General features: G+C 35.3%; 1 protein-coding gene across 5 annotated transcripts in view; it reads right to left on the reverse strand.

The window, feature by feature from the left end:
- CNTLN (centlein) overlaps window positions 1–17,387 on the reverse strand; it is a 286,705-nt gene that overhangs the window by 199,811 nt on the left and 69,507 nt on the right. For all 5 annotated transcript variants that reach the window (XR_015727497.1, XM_087869621.1, XM_045780217.2 and 2 more), the window contains exon 3: window positions 14,416–14,500. Coding sequence is in view for 4 of the 5 variants with exons in the window: in XM_087869621.1 (XP_087725747.1) it covers window positions 14,416–14,500 (85 nt within the window). In the remaining variant the exon portion in view is untranslated. The remainder of the gene's footprint in view (window positions 1–14,415; window positions 14,501–17,387) is intronic.

Raw genomic sequence — 17,387 nt, forward strand, 5'->3', positions numbered from 1 at the left:
TTCAACTTTTGTCAACCCAACTTTTGTTCATTTTTTCAACTAATATTTATTAACCACCCACTACATGCTTATAAGCTTTTTGAAAATCTCCAGGTCATTCTTAACTGCACCCTTCCCCAAAGCCCCAGTGGCCCATCAACCAAGAAGGCACATCAAGTTATAACATACTGTTCTGTTATTAAGTAGGATGCTCAACAGAAAACCCTGACCTTCATTCCATCTCTGATCTATCAGTGATGCTGATCTGATTCTTAAATATCAATTTATTTTGTACTCCCATATTTACTCCTTAGTAAACATGCTCCAAGTGACTTGAGGAGGAGCTTCAAGGATAAGATGCGAAACAGGTGACTTTCAGGAATAAAGTGAGAGTATCTACTACATTCTAATTTTTTAAGCTATAATGTTAATTGTCGATTTTACTTTACTTCTAATTAAAAATATTTTAGGAGCACCTTGGTGGCTCAGTTGGTTAAGTGTGCCACTCTTGATTTCAGCTCAGGTCATGATCTCAGGGTGGTGAGATTGAGCCCCACATCAACACTGGGTGTAGTCTGCTTAAGAATCTCGCTCTCCTTCTCCCTCTATCCCGACCCCCCACCACTGCTCACATGCACATGCTCTCTCTCTTAAAAAAAGTAAAATTAGGGGCGCCTGGGTGGCACAGCGGTTAAGCGTCTGCCTCCGGCTCAGGGCGTGATCCTGGAGTTCTGGGATCGAGCCCCACATCAGGCTCTTCCACTATGAGCCTGCTTCTTCCTCTCCCACTCCCCCTGCTTGTGTTCCCTCTCTCGCTGGCTGTCTCTATCTCTGTCGAATAAATAAATAAAATCTTAAAAAAAAAAAAAGTAAAATTAAATACTGAACACATACAAAAATAATCTGTGAGAAATATATAAGGTATGAAGAATAGAACAAAAAGAGCAGCCTCGTATCCACGACCACCTAATTCAGAAACACAATTTTACCATTATCTTTGAGTCCTCTGTAGGCCCCTGATCCTTAATACTTCCAGGTCCTCCAGGGCAAGGCACTATCCTACAACTTTGGTTCTTAGCCTTCTCTTGTCTTTCTGTATAGTTTGAAGACATACATATCCTTATTTGATATACTATACAGTTTAGCTTATTTTTGAACTTTATATAAACTAAATCATACTATACATATTCTGTATCTTGCTATTTTTTGCTCAACATGTGATCCCAAATTCATCCATACTGATAGGTGTAGCTACAGTTCAATTACCTTGGTGTATAATATTATTCTATTATATAAGTATACTATAATATATTTATCTATCTCTTGTCAGTGTATATTTCAGCTGTTTCCCATTTTGGGAAAAGGGGTATACAAACAAAGCTGCTATAAACACTCTTAAACATGTCTCCTGATACAGATGAGCAAGAATTTCTCCAAAGCAGTATTTTTCAAACTACAGACTGCAGCCTAGTAATGGGTCATTAAATCAATTTAGTCATTACAATCAGCATTCTTTAAAAGTGGAATAGAATACAATAGAAAATATCAAAATGTAAGCAAGCATAAATTCGTAGCAAAAAAACTATGCCGTAGGATAAAATTATGAAAGAAGCAAATACTTTATATTAAGTATCTCCTAAATTTTACAGTGTTTAATTCTTGATTTATAGTTTATTTAAATATTATTAAATTCATATTTGGTACATACTTTGTTATATTTTTACTTTTATTATACATAGTAAAGACAATTATTATATAAAATTTTATTTCATGTGTGGGTATACTAGGGTCATTTAGTAGAATGTACTTTTTTCAGTGTAGGGGTCATATTAATAAAAGTTTAAAAAATATTGCTTAAGATCATATTTGGAGGTAAAGTCACTAAGTCATAGGCTATAAGCACTTCAAGAGTTCTCACAGCTCCACATTTGCACCAACACTTGACTCTCAAGCTGAGTAAACTTTTACAAATCTACTAAGTATAAATGGTTCCTCAATATAGTTTTAATTTTTATTTCCTATTTTAATATTATTTATAATTTATAATTTATTTCCTATTTTAAATGTGCCTGACATCAATCAAACAGCTTAAGAATAGATGCATAAGTGTGGCCCATCCACAATTCACAGCCTATTTCTCTATTCTCATCTAAGTGTTACCCTCCTTCAAGATTCAATCTCTCCCTTCCTCCATGAAGGTTTCCCCAAACTGTCACAGTAATTTCTACCCATTCTAGATTTCTGTCTTGCCCAGATTATTCATTAGACACATTACATACTATCTATGTACTCATAATGCTTTCCAAACCAGATTAGCAAATGTTTATGAATGAGATTGACACAGAATGATAAATTCAATCATATGAACACTAAGACTGTTTACAGATTATCTATAGACCTCTCCTTTGAAAGGAGAACTGACAAAACTTGAGAATCCTCATCTATTCTGGAAATTATTTAGATCCTAGGAAGGAAAGAACACTGAACCAAATGATTAAAGTTTTAGAAGGGATTGCCCATTCATGTTCAGCTAAACTTAACAGAAATTGACAACTTAAACACCAATAGCAAGCCCTTTCATGAGAATTACTTAATAATTTGAATTCCAGCATTTGAGTGAATTTAGTAATCAACAAGGCCAAATATAGACTTAATTTTTAAATAAAAAAGTGTAACACAGTAGGTAATCAGTTAACCCAAATTATCAATATTCTTGTAATTAGTTTGATAAATCTGATATTATGTTGAATAATCATTAAAGTAATAGATAAAGATGCACTCCCAATAAAAGACAACCAATAAGTTAAACCTTTAAAGATTTGTAAAATTTTGTATAATGCAAAATATTTTCGTATTAAAGTATGCTCTTACTGATCTACTTTAAATAATGAAAGTACAGGTATATACAGCTGTAGTTCATTTTAAAAAGTAGCTTTATGAAACTTTTCAACAAACTTCTCTGGATAGAGTACATTCTTAATGGTCTGGCTTGAGTTAATATTAAAATAGCAAATAGAACTCAAAGGAACCATAAAGCATAAGGGGTGACAAGAGAAAGTATGTCTGGAACAAATAATTTATTATGGATAAGACATGAAATGAATAATTCATATCATGGTCAAGAGAAGTCTATAGAGTAAGAAGAGAATGATAGAGTATGACGCAGGAAAAAAGGGGAAGGAGGGGCAGCAGCATAAAACTCTATTGAGCAATACTTGAGCATAGTTAATATATTATTTATATGACCTACTTTCAAATGGGCATGAAAGTTTTAGTAAAAAACAGAAAAGTTATGAAGCCACGACAACTAAAACAATGGTAAATGGAGAAAAAAGAAGGTGTAACAGATCTATTTGTAACTGAAAACCAAAACTTATCTCTGAGCTTCCTATAAGGTTAAAAAAAAGGGTGGGGTGGAGTGGGCATATAATGTTAAAGAGCAATCATCATCTAATTAAATACAATACACTAGGCTGTGAGCAGAGTCATGCTATCTAACGCAATACTAGAAGGGGAATTTATTACATGATTTATTTTATAACCATCAGTGACAAAGCTAAGGCACGGTCTTACCAAAAGAAGTTATAGGCAATGTTTTATGCTATCATCAGTAAAATGTTATAATATTATTGTACTTCTATGAAAGTTTTTTCTGCAAACAGCTAAAAAATAGCGTGCATGAATGTGTGTATGTGTGGGTGTGTGTAACTTTCTAGACATTTGACTAAATACATAAGTAAGATTTAAATAAGCTATAAGAATTGTCATTCTTAAGTGTTACTCTCCTCCATAGGCTATAAGTCTTAAAAATTAATATTGCTCAGTGGAACAACAGAAACGTACTGGAGGGACTTCCAGTTTCCCCTCAAGCACGTAAGGAACTTGGAAGTCATCTCTCCTATTCACAAACATGAGAAAAAGCTGAAGTAACTAAAAATCAACAACTCTTCTTAGATCTGTCAAAGAACTGGGGTCATAGAGCAAACTGTTGTTCCCCAAACTAGAGAAACAGACAGTTAGATACATATAGTGGCAATTTACCAGAGCAGAAAACTCCATGGGAACCACTACCCAGGTAGGAAAATCTAATCTGCAATTAACAGATTGCTGGAAGATCAAAGTGGAGAAGTTTTGAGAGTTAAAAGGTCCAAAAAAGCCCAATCTTAGGGAAGTTTTGTCAGAGCCTAACCAACTTGGCAGAAGGGAAATAACTAACTCCAGCACCCTTTATCTAGCCTTCCTAATAATCCGAGGAGGAAATAATTGAGAAGCACTTATGAAGGTCACAGTGTAGGGACACAAGCTCTCTAAAAGACTGAGACCTAATTATGGGACTCTAGAATACTTCCCCTCCCCCGACACCTCACCACATCAGTAGGGCTTTTGTGTAACAACCAGGGAACACAATGGAAAGAACTGTGTGTCTCAGATGATATTTAAGAAACTTCTACAGAAACCCAAATAAAAAAGAACAATAAAACAAAGTTTAGCCTCTGACACATACAGCTACAGCCAACGGTAAACACGGCCTAAGCCCTAGACAGATAAACATAAAACCTCACACTAAAGGCCTATTCACCTCAGAACTTTTTACCCATTTAGTCACTTTTAAGTGTCAACTTGGCTATGCCACAGTACCCACAGTATCCAGTTTTTGATAGTTTTTGATGAAACACCAGTCTAGATGTTACTGTGAACATACTTTTCAGATGTGATTAACATTTAAATCAGTGGACTTTGAGTAAAGAAGACTACCTCTCCATAATGTGACTGGGCCTCATCCAATCAACTGAAGACCATAAGAGAAAGGGCTACAGTCCTCTGAGGAAGAAGGAACTGTGCCTCCAGACTGCCTTTTGATTGAGTTGCAACAGTAACTCTTCCCTGGGTCTCCACCTTGCCGGCCAGCCTTGCACAATTCAGACTTGTGAGCCCACAACTGGGGAGCCAATGCCTTAAAATCAATTTCCTTCTCCAGATAGATAGATAAACAGACATATGTATGCACATCTATTACTTCTCCTTCTCTGAAGAGGCCTAACAGATTTTGGTCCCATTTTGGACTTCAGTCTTAAATTGCAAGAGCATGGATACCATCAACAACCTGAATGAGCTTAGAAGCAGATTTTTCCTAAACCAAGCCTCCATGTGAGAGCACAATCCAACTGAAACCTTGATTACAACCATATGAGATCCCAGTTATGCCCAGGCTCCTGACCCACAGCAACTTAATAACTGTATTGTTTTAATGCACTAGTTTATGATAATTTATTATACAGCAACAGAAAAACCAAACTAATGTAATCTATTTTCCCACAGAATTTACACTAAAAATAATGGAGAAGGTGGTTATGGAACATAGGCATTATAAATCTTGACAGTACAAAAAATACAACCAAAAAATGCTAAGAATTAGAAATTAAGTTCTCCAATTACTCTCCATAGGTTCACTTTAAAATGCAGGAAAAACAAAGGCTACTGAATAAATCAAAATACACTAATTTTCTTACCTTTTTAAAGTGCACAGTTGAGAGATATTATATACATTTTTCAGAATATGTTAGAAGCAAGACGTATACTATTAAATATACTATATAAAGTAATAACTTAATCACTCAAAGAAATGATATAGACTCTAAATATCCCAACTATCAACATGAAAATGCATGCATACGCAAACACACACAAAAATCCCCATAACGTTTAACCTTGAAAACCAGAGGGGCATAATTTTGCAAGTTCTTACAATCAGTGGGGCTTAACACCTAGAACTTTGAAAGTCAGCCAGCTTGGCTCTGGGAGAACCTGGAGAGCAAGAGGAAACTGAGTCCCTACGCTTAAAGAGATAGCATCACAAAGAGCCCTGTAGAGATACAGCATAGAAGCAGCAATTTGAAAAATGCCTCAGGTATAGAGGAAGAAGATTTCCTTGCTAATCTCAGAGTCTGTGCTGGAGGGACAGAGATCTTTGGGATACTTCTCCAGGAGCTAAGTGGGTACCATTTCCCTCTTCACCCACCAGCCCAGAGAAAGAACCCTGCGAAAACCAACACAGCCCCAATACTCCACCTAGCTGGCTATCAGCATACCTTGCTTTCCTCCCCACACTCCCACCCTTGTACTTCCGTGGATCCACACCCTCCAACCATGGCAGGAGTTTTGGGCGGCTGTAGGTCCCTCCCCCAGTGGACAGTTTTGGATCTTGCCAGCACTGTGTGCCCTGCCCTCACATTTTCCTATGGATCCAACCACTCTACCCCTGCAGCAGTTTTCTAAGGCAGCTCCAGGTCCCCTCCCACAGCAGACCTGTGCAAGCCTTGCTAACAATGTGCTCCCCTACCCTCGTTCTCCTGCTGACTGACCCCTCCAATATACCCTTAGTCAGAGCCCATCATAAGCAGTGCCACAAGCCTGGCAGTGTGCTAGCAGACTGAACAGGTGCCAGCACCACTCCAAAGTGACTGCTGCTCCAAGGAGAGGGGAAGATAACCATGCACACCAGTCCAGCTGGGGAGCCAGCAGTGGGTTGGGGCAGATATCTGGTCTGACCACAGGCTCTGCCCAGCAACAAAAGCGTCTCAGGGGACAATATAGGGAAAGCACCCTTCAGTTCAGTGCTACTACATCTCTGGCAAATGTCTGGTCTGACTCAACTCAAGCCCAAGGCGGCCCCAGACTGGCCCAGTAACAACGGAAGGACCAAACCCTGCAAACAATAGGCAAAGAGAACCACTGCAAACAACTGGACTGAAAGGCAAAAGCAGTTCAGCCACAAGGGTAGGGGGCACGACACACATAGGAGACCCCCTGAAGAGCCAGGTTCTGGTGAATAGGGGACATTGCACTGCAGGACACTATAGGACCTCCTCTTCATAAGGTCACTACTTTCAAAACCAGGAGACATAGCTGACTTTCCTACCACAAAGAAACAGACACAGAGAGTTAGACAAAGTGAGAAGACAGAGAAGTATGTCCCAGAAGCAAGAACAGGACAAAATCACAGCAAGAGAGCTAAATGAAATGGAGAGAAGTAATATGACTGAGGGAATTTAAAGTAAAGTTCATAAAGATACTCACCGGACTTAAAAAAAGAGTGGAGGACCTCAGTGAGGTCCTTAGGAAAGAGTGAGAAAACATATAAAAAAGAACCAAACAGAGATGAAGAACTCAAACTGAAATTAAGGGGCATCTGAGTGGCTCAGTCAAATGTCCAACTCTTGATTTCGGCTCAGGTCATGATCTCAGGGTCATGAGTTCAAGCCCTACATCAGGCTCTGTGCTCAGTGGGGAGGTCTGCTTAGGATTCTGCCTTTCCCTCTGCCCTTCCCCCACCACTGACATGCTCTATCTCTAAAAAAATAAAAATAATAAAAATAACTGAAATTTAAAATACACTACATGGAATAAACAGATGAGAGAAAAAGAACAAATCAGAGACCTGGAGGAAAGAGTAATGGAGAGCAATGAAGCTGAACAGGAAAGAGTAAAAAATAATAATACAAAATGAAAATAGATATAGGGAATTCAACAACTCCATCAAGTATAATAACATTCCCATTATAGGAATCCCAGAAGAAGAGAGAAAAAAGGGGACAGAAAATTTATTTGAAGAAATAATAGCTAAAAAATCCCCAAATCTGGGGAAGGAAAGAGAAATTGAAATTCCCAAGGCATAGAGAGCCCCCAACAAAATCAACCCAAGGAGGTCCATACCACGACAGATAATAATTAAAATGGCAAAAAGCAGTGATAAGGAGAGAATTTTAAGAGCAGCAAGGGAAAAGAAAACAGTTACATACAAGGGAAACCCCATAAGGCTACTGGCTGATTTTAACAGAAACTTTGCAGGCCAGAAAACAGTGCCATGATATATTCAAGGTACTGAAAGGAAAAAACCTGCAGCCAAGAATACTCTGTCCAGAAAGGCTATCATTCAGGAGGAGAGATAAAGAGTTTCCCAGACAAAGAAAGTTAAAAGAATACATCACCACTAAACCAGCCTACAAGAAATGTTAAAGGAACTCTTTGAATGGAAAGAAAAGGCCATTAGTAGGAGTAAGAAAAGCAGAAAGCACAAAAGAAATAAAAATTTGTATATCTGTAAAATTCAGTCAAGGAATTCACAAAATAAAAGGATGTAAAGTAAGACACCACATACCGAAAAGGTGGCAGGGGAGAGAAGAAAAGAATGGGTTCAAACGTAAGTGGGCAATCAATGTAATATAAAATGTTGTATGCATAAGATGTTATATACAAACCCAATGGTAACCACAAATAAAACACCAGAACAGATGTGAAAAATAATAAAGAGAAAGAAATCCAAGTGTATCACTAAAGAAAGCCAGGAAGCCATGAGAGAAGAGACCAAGAGAAGAAAGGAATAGAAAAGAACTACAAAAATAACCATAAAATGAGCAACAAAATGGCAATAAGTACATACCTATCAATAATTACTTTGATTATAAATTAACTAAATATTCCAATCAAAAGACATAGGGTGATGGACCGGATAAAAAAACAAGACCCATTCATATGTTGCCAACAGGAGACTCATTTCAGACCTGAAGACACATGCAGATTCAAAGTAAATGGATGGAAAAACATGTATCACATAAACGGAATTGAAAAGAAGGTTGGGTAGCAATACTTATATTACAAAATAGACTTTAAAACAAAGATGGTAACAAGAGACAAAGAAGGACACTATATAATCAAAGGGCACAATCCAACAAGAAGTTATAACAATTATAAATATTTATGCACCCAGCATGGGAGCACCGAAACACATAAGCAGCTAAAAATAACACACATAAAGGAAGTAATCAATAGTAATACAATAATAGTAGGGGACTTTTAACACCCACTTATAGTGATGGATAGAACATCCATACAGAAAATCAACTAGGTGGATCTAACAGATATACTCAGAACATTCCATCCTAAAATAGGAGAATACGCATTCTTTTTAAGTGCACATTTTAGGCCACAAAACAAGTCTCAAAAAATTCAAAAAATCGAAGTTATAGATAGCATGCATCTTTTCCATCCGCAATGCTATGAAACCAGAAAACAACACCAAGGAAAAAAATCTGTAAAGAACATAAATACAGGAAAGTTAAGTAACATGCTACTAAACAATGAATGGGTCAACCAAGAAATCAAAAAGGAAATAAAGAAAATACAAAGAGATAAATGAAAATGAAAATACAACAGTCCAAAATCTTTGGGATGGAGCAAAAGCAGTTCTAAGAAGGAAGTTTATAGGAATACAGGCCTCCTTCAAGAAGCGAGAAAAATCTCAAATACACAACCTAATCTTAAATCTATAGAAATGAAAAAGAAGAACAAACCAAACCCGAAACCAGTAGAAGGAAGGAAATAATAAAGATTAGAACAGAAATATATGAAAGAGAAACTAAAATAATAATCATAATCATAATAAAACAGATCAATGAAACCAGGAGCTAGTTTTTTAAAAAGATCAACAAAATTGACAAATTTTTAGCCAGACTCATCAAAAAAAAATTTTTTTTAAAGAGAGAGGACTAACAGTATCATAAATGAAAGAAGAGGAATAGCAACTGCCACCACAGTAATACAACGGATTTTAAGAGAATACCATGAAGAATTATATGCCAACAAATTGGAAAACCTAGAAGAAATGGATAAATTCCTAGAAACATATAACCTACCAAAACTGAATTAGGAAAAACAGAAAATAGATCAATTAGCAACAAGGAAAATGAATCAGAAAACTCCCAACAAACAAAGTCCAGGACCTGACAGCTTCACAGGTAAATTCTACCAAACATTTAAAGAAGAGTTAATATTTATTCTTCTCAAACTACTCGAAAAAATAGAAAAGGAAAGGTTCCAAATTCATTGTAGGAGAATGGGATTACCATGATACCAAAACCAAATATACACTACAAAGAAGAGAGCTACAAACCACGATCTCTGATGAACATAGATACAAAAATCCTCAACAAAATATTAGCAAATTGAATACAACAATACATTAAAAAATATTCACCATGGTCAAGTGAAATTTATTCCTGTGATGTAAGGGTAGTTCAAATCAATGAACTTGATACAACACATCAACAAAGGAAAGGATCAAACCATATGATCATTTCATTAGATGCAGAAAAAGCATTTGACAAAGTACAACATCCATTCAGAATAAAAACCCTCAACAAGTAGGTTTAGGGCAAACATACCTCAACGTAATAAAGGCCATATATGAAAATTCACAGCTAACATCATACTCCGTGGTGAAAAACCAAGACCATTCCCCAAGATTAGAAACAAGAAAAGGATGTAGTATGTCCACTCTCACCACTTTTATTCAGTATAGTACTGGAAGTCCTAGTCATAGCAATCAGACAACAAAATGAAATAAAAGGAATCCAACTTGGTAAGGAAGAGGTAAAACTTTCACTATTTGCGGATGACATGATACTATATACAGAAAATCCAAAAGACTCCACACGCACACGCACACATACAAAACTATGAGAACTGATGAATGAATTCAGTGAGGTTGCAGGATACAAAATCAATATACTGAAATCCACTGCATTTCTATATACTAATAATGAAGAAGCAGGAAGAGAAATTAAGAAAATAATTCCATTTATAACTGCACCAAAAAAATAATAAGATACCAAGGAATAAACTTAGCCAAAAAAGTGAAAGACTCATACTCTGAAAACTATAAAACGTTGATGAAAGACAACACAAAGAAATGGAAAGACATTTCATGCTCACGGATTATTGTTAAAATGTCTATACTACCCAAAGTAATCTATAAATTTAATGAACTCCTTATCAAAACACCAACAGCATTTTTCACAGAACTAGAAAAACAACCCTAAAATTTGTATGGAACCACAAAAAGACCCTAAAGAGCCACAGCAATCCTGAAAAAGAAAAACAAAACTGGAGGCATCACAATTCCAGACTTCAAGTTATATTACAGTAGTAATCAAAACAGTAAGGTACTGACCCAAAAATAAGCACATACATCAGAGGAACAGAAAAGAAAGCCCAGAAATAATCCCACAATTATATCGTCAATTAATCTTTGATAAAGGAGATAAGAATATATGATGAGAAAAAGTCTCTTCAACAAATGGGTGTTGGGAAAACTGGCCAGTTACATGCAAAAGAATGAAACTGGAACACTTTCTTACATTCTACACAAAAATAATCTCAAAATGGTTTAAGGACTTAAATGTGAGACCTGAAACCATAAAAATCCTAGAACACAACATAGACAGTCATTTCTCTGACATCAGCCACAGCAACATTTTTCTAGATATGTCTCCTGAGGCAAGGGAAACAAAAGCAAAAATAAACTGTTGGGACTACATCAAAATAAAAAGCTTCCGCACGCAAAGGAAACCATCAACAAAACTAAAGGTAACCTACTGAATGGGAGAAGATATCTGCAAATGGCATATCTGATAGATGGTTAGTATTCAAAATATATAAAGGACTTATCCAACACAACCCCCCAAAACAAATAATCCAATTAAAAATGGGTAGAAGACACAAAGAAACAATTTTCCAAAGAAGGCATAAAGATGGCCACAAGACACATGAAAAGATGCTCAACATCACTGATCATCAGGGAAATCCAAATCAAAACCACAATGAGATATCACCTTTCACCTGTCATTATGGCTAGTATCAACAAGACAAAAAATAACAAGTGTTGGTAAGGAAGTGAAGAAAACAGAACACTCATGTACTGTTGGGAATGTAACTTCGGGCAGCCACTGTGGAAAATAGTATGGAGGTTCCTCAAAAAGTTAAACATAGAAATACCACATGATCCAGTAATTTCACTACTGGATATTTGCCCCCCAAAAATGAAAACACTAGTTTGAAAAGATACATGAACCACTATGTTTATTGTACCATTATATAAAATAGCGAAGATATTAAAGCAACCAAAAAGCATCCATGGCGAGATAAATGGATAAAGAAGATGTGGTGTATGTAGAGTGGAATATTACTCAGTGTTAGAAAAGAATGAGATCTTGCCATTTGTGACATTGATTGACCTAGAGGGTATTATGCTAAATGAAATAGGTCATACAGAAAAGGACAAACACTGTATCATTTCATTTATATATGGAAGCTAAAAAAACAAAGGAACAAACAAAAAAACAGAAACAGTTTCACATATACAGAGAACACACTGGTGGTTGCCAAAATGTAGGGAAGTGGAATGTGGGTGAAATAGGTGAAGGGAATTAAGAGGTACAAACTTCCAGTTATAAAATAAACAATTCATGGGGATGTTATGTGCAGCATAGGAAAAAGTCTTAAATATTACAATATTTTTGTATGATGACAGATGTAACTAGACTTCTTGTGGGGACCATTTCATAATGTATACAAATATTAAATCACTATGATGTATACCCAAAACTAACAGGCTATTGTATGCCAATCATACTTCAATAAAATAATAATAATAATAATAATAATAATAATAATAATAATACTCATTCAACAATATTCACTGGGAATCTGTTATATGCCACACAATACGGTAAATACTGGATGTCAGGGATGCAAAGGTGAATTGCTATACGAGGTTCCCCATCCTCTCACAATCTGTAATATCATGTAGGAGAATATGGTTACTTGCACCTTACTTTTATCCCCACCCTACTCCTCAAAGGGATTTAAAAATCATTAAAGGCTAGAATTACAACTCGAAATTTTCCCTAGTACCATCACAGGATAGTATATACATTTAATATATTATACCTTGTGGAAAGTTATAACCATCATTGAACAAAAATATACATGATTTAGTCTAAGAAATTAGGGCCTCTAAAAAACAAATAATTTCTCTTAAGGAAATTTAGTATTTTATTCATGAGCTAAGTGATTCTGCTCAAAAAGGTAAATAATTGAATACTATCTACCCAAGGAAGAGGAAGTAGAAAAAGAATTTAGCAAAGAAAAGTGGAAATATATTGTCATTTTAAGAGCTAACATTTTAAAAAATGGTATGCTATAGTTAGCCATCTAGATCTGGTAATCTGAGCATTCCCTAAAGCACTGTAAACTTAAAACCAAAGAATATCAAAGAGTGGCAAAATCCATTCTCCTCCATCAATAGAGTGGTACCTGAAGATAGATTGCTCAGCCTGGATATACATTTTCCCAAACCTCCTGAATCTTGAGGCTAGTTTTTCTCAATGAAGTACGAATACAAATGGCATTTGCCACTTTTAAGTCACAAGGTTGTATCTATTAGGCAGCTTAGCCTAGCTTAATTAATATAGTAGGTACAGAACAGTATTTATCCATCTTAGGATTCATTTTGCTATTTTTTGATATTCAGGTAGCAAATATAACTGCTTTCTTTTTCTCATAGCAAACTGACTAAAATGTTATTTCTAAAATTTTATCATCATAGTATCAATTATGATATTTCCTAGAAGGAAAACACAACATGGGAGAATGTATAAACTTCTAATTTAAATGTCATATAGGAGTCTATATTCCATTTTAGAAAGACATTATATGGATGTAGAGAACATAATAATAATTGAATCTTTTCTAAGTTAACTTCCACCTGAAGTCCTTTAATAAAACAACTTTTAACAATAATCAAACTTAGATCAAAGTTCTCCCAAAACTGTAATTGGCTAGGAAGGAAAATAGAGTCAGAAGTCAAAGAGCAAAGTCTCCAAACAGAGCTTCCAATCACCCCAGAAAAATTACAGGCAATTCAGCACACAATGAGCAACTGGGTGCAAAATGAACTTAAATATTTTAGCACAATATAGGTCATTCTTACAATAAATTTCTTTCTCCTTCATTTTTGAGATGTTTATACTTTAAAATAGTTCTGGGAAGTGCTGATCACATGGATTTTTGCAGTGATAATATACTGATTATATAATCACATATAGTCTTGTTATATATGTAATTGTATAATTTACTGATTATATGCAGAACATGAGATTGTATGAATCGAAAGTACACATTTTCAAGAGATCAAATAAAATCATCCCAGTTATTTGTTAATCTTTTCTATAAATGAAACCATCTAAAAATTTGTAAGTTTCAATGATACTACTAGTAATAAAATGGTAACTGCTAATAATAAAAGGTAAAACTCAATAAAACAATGAATAATTGCTAGATACTACTATAAAACCATAACACTATCTTGAGTTTTAAAGTATAAATGACATAGCCTACTAATTCAGAAAACAACATCTTTGCTATAAGCGAAGTACACTAGTGAAGAATAATGTGACTACAGTAGTTTCAAAATAGTAACGATTTGATATAATGACCCTGATATTCTTAATGAACATTATTGCAAAAAAAATTTAAAAATAAAGATCTACTACCTGAAATAAAATATTAATTTTTAGTATTTTCTGGTACAACACCAACCTGTTCCAATTCTTGTATTTTAGCATCCTTGACTTGCAGAATTTCTAAAACTTTTCTGTCTTTAGCTTCAGATTTCTGTTTTTCTCTAGAAAGAAAAATATAGCGTTTATTAGTCAAAATTGGTAGCTAACCCCTTAAATTTTCACATCCTGAAAATGAGTATCACTTTAAAAAATATAGAAAATTAAATTATCTGGGGTTGACAGCCCTTTCAGAATTAATCAGAAACCATATGGCAAGTGACAACAACTTACTTAAAAACTACTGACAACCAAGACAACTTCATACCAAAACAATAGTTTAGTTTCCAGATTTAGATGCATGACAAAAAAAATACTTAAAACATATTTAATATAGCAATAACCACTATATCATCAATTTAAAATAATAAATATGACATGTTCTTAACATAAACATTTTATACACATGATTAAATTAAGACTAAAATATCACTTTTGAAGTAAAAGACTCAAACGATAGCTAGAGATTTCATAATAACCAACATTTTTAAAAATAGGATAGAAATTTATTGGACATTTATTTCTATTTTTTAAAAACTTTAAAAATAGGTAAGCAGAAATCTATACCTAAATCACTAATGAATCCAAAGTAGACAGGTAAGGAAGAAGAAAACCCTCAATTGGGAAAAAGTGAAATGAAGGAAAGGGCCATAGAAGGCACAAAGCAATTATCAGAATGAAGAGACACCAATCAGAAAAGCACATCACTGGTTGCAAGAAATAAATTCAGATGGTATACTGCTACATTTTAAAAACTTAAATTAGACTTCCAGTAAGTTAGCATAGTAAGTTCACACTTTAAGGCTCTTCCCTCTTCTCTCAGTTTATAATATTAATAGAAAAACATGAAAGAAAAAAATTAAGGAGACACAGCCAAATCTAAGGATTACAAACTAAACAGAAATACAATGCTATAAACAACGATGAAGGTCTTGTATACTATCCAGGTCTCAATGAAGGCGAAGGTGAAAAAGAGCTTGGTGCCTGGGGATAATTGGGAAAAAGTATCCTGCTCAATATGCAGAAGGATAGCTACACTCATAGTTTGAAACCAGAGACTAGGGTGGGACTCCCAGCTCCTGAAAGGAGTCTGGAAAAAATCTCTCCCCACCCTCCTGGAGCTAAGGATTATATGAAAGTTTAGACAGGCAAAAGTTTATAGACAGCATCCCAATCAGGCGCTGAGCCAAAACACTCCACAGCTCAGGTACTAAATATAACAAATTCTCTGTGTCACTGTTGGCTAAGAGCCCCAAGCTACTAATATAAAACCTAATTCAAGATGGGGTGAGGGGGACAACTTAGTGGCAAGCACAAAATTTCCAGAGGAAAAAAAAAAAAAAGACCAGTAGCAAATGCAAAGACACTGAGGCAAGAGCACAATTGATGTACCCAAAGAACAGTAAAATAGTAACGTCCATAGAGGGGAGAACAGTGGCTAAGGACAGAATGGTCACTGGAAATAAAGTAATATATGGCCTTTTAAGCCATATATTGGATCTGACTCTCAGTAAAATGGGAGGACAGAGAATAGTTTTGAGTAGAGAAGTAATACGAATTAATATTTCGTGAGTATCATACACATCTAGAGTATGTGTATGACTCTAGAAATCAAAACTGGAAGCAGAGACAACAGTTAAGAGGCAACTAAAATACCTCGGGCGAGAACTAAAGATGATTTGGATAAGATAGGTCATATTGGCGATAACTGAGAAAGTGATAAAATTCTTGATATTTTGTAGGTGGAGCTAACAGGATTTTTTGATGCAGTAGATAAGAGATATAAAATAAAAAGAGAAGTCAAGAATATTTCCTAGGCTTTTGTCTGAATAACTGGAAGGATGGAGTAGACAATATCTGAGATCCAGATGAGGAGAGTGAGGGACATTAGATTTTGGGATTTGGACCTGCTAGATTTGAGACGTCTTATCAACATCCAAGACATGGTTGGATAAACAAGTCTGGAATTGGTCAAGAAGTCAAGGCTGAAGATAAAACTTTAGGTATCATCCAAATATATCTAAGATCAAAGGGTAGGTGAGATCGCCTAAGGAGTGATTTTGGATAAAAAAAAAATCTGAGAATTGGGTCCTGAAGTACTCCACATTTATAAATTAGTAAGATGAGGAAAAACAGCCAATGACACTATGAAAGAAAAAGAGTCATGCAAAAGCAGAATCAAGACAGAAAGCTAATTGAACAAGTATTTCTAGAAGAAAGGAATCAACCTTGGCAAATGCTGCAAACATGCTAAAGAAGATAAAGACTGAAACTACTGGGATGTAGCAGTACTGAAGTCACTGGTGATTTTGACAAGAGCTGTTTTAGGAGAATGGTGGATATACAAATCTAATTGGAGTGAGATCAAGAGAGAAAGAAAAAAATAGAGATAGTAAAGACTACTTTTCAGAGGAATTTTGCTGTAAAAAGGAGCAGAGAAACGGAAAAGTACTTCAAGGGAAATGTCAAATCAAAAGATATCTTTCTCAAAAGATTTGAAGATAAAATTGCAAGTGAGTATGTTGACAGGAATATTCCAAGACAGTGAGTGATATTGATGATGTGAGAGAGAGAAGGGAGAACTGCAAAGTGACATCCTTAGGTCCTTGAGTACACAGTTTGTTTGGGATCAGATGACAGCATGAACAGTTCTTCCAAAGAAATAAGGAGAGAAAATATGGGTACAGATTCAGATATTTTGGTAGATGTGGTTATGGGAAGAAGTAAAAGCTCTCTTATAAAAGCTTCTATTTACTCAGTGGTATAGGAAGCAAGGGGATTGTCAAGAGTTTAGCTAAAGCTACTCCATGATTGCTGCCTTGGCATCCACTTGGGTTTGGCCAAGCAGCCTGAAGTGACCTTAAATGAAGCTAGCTCATGCAAGTGCCCCAGATAGCAGCATGCAGAGTCACAAGTAAATTTAAGTTCTTTACAGGACTTCCCCAACAACCC

The sequence above is a fragment of the Ursus americanus genome, chromosome 18, assembly GCF_024610735.1.
Source record: "Ursus americanus isolate L20-20 chromosome 18, mUrsAme1.1.p, whole genome shotgun sequence".
Taxonomy (NCBI): Eukaryota; Metazoa; Chordata; class Mammalia; order Carnivora; family Ursidae; genus Ursus; species Ursus americanus.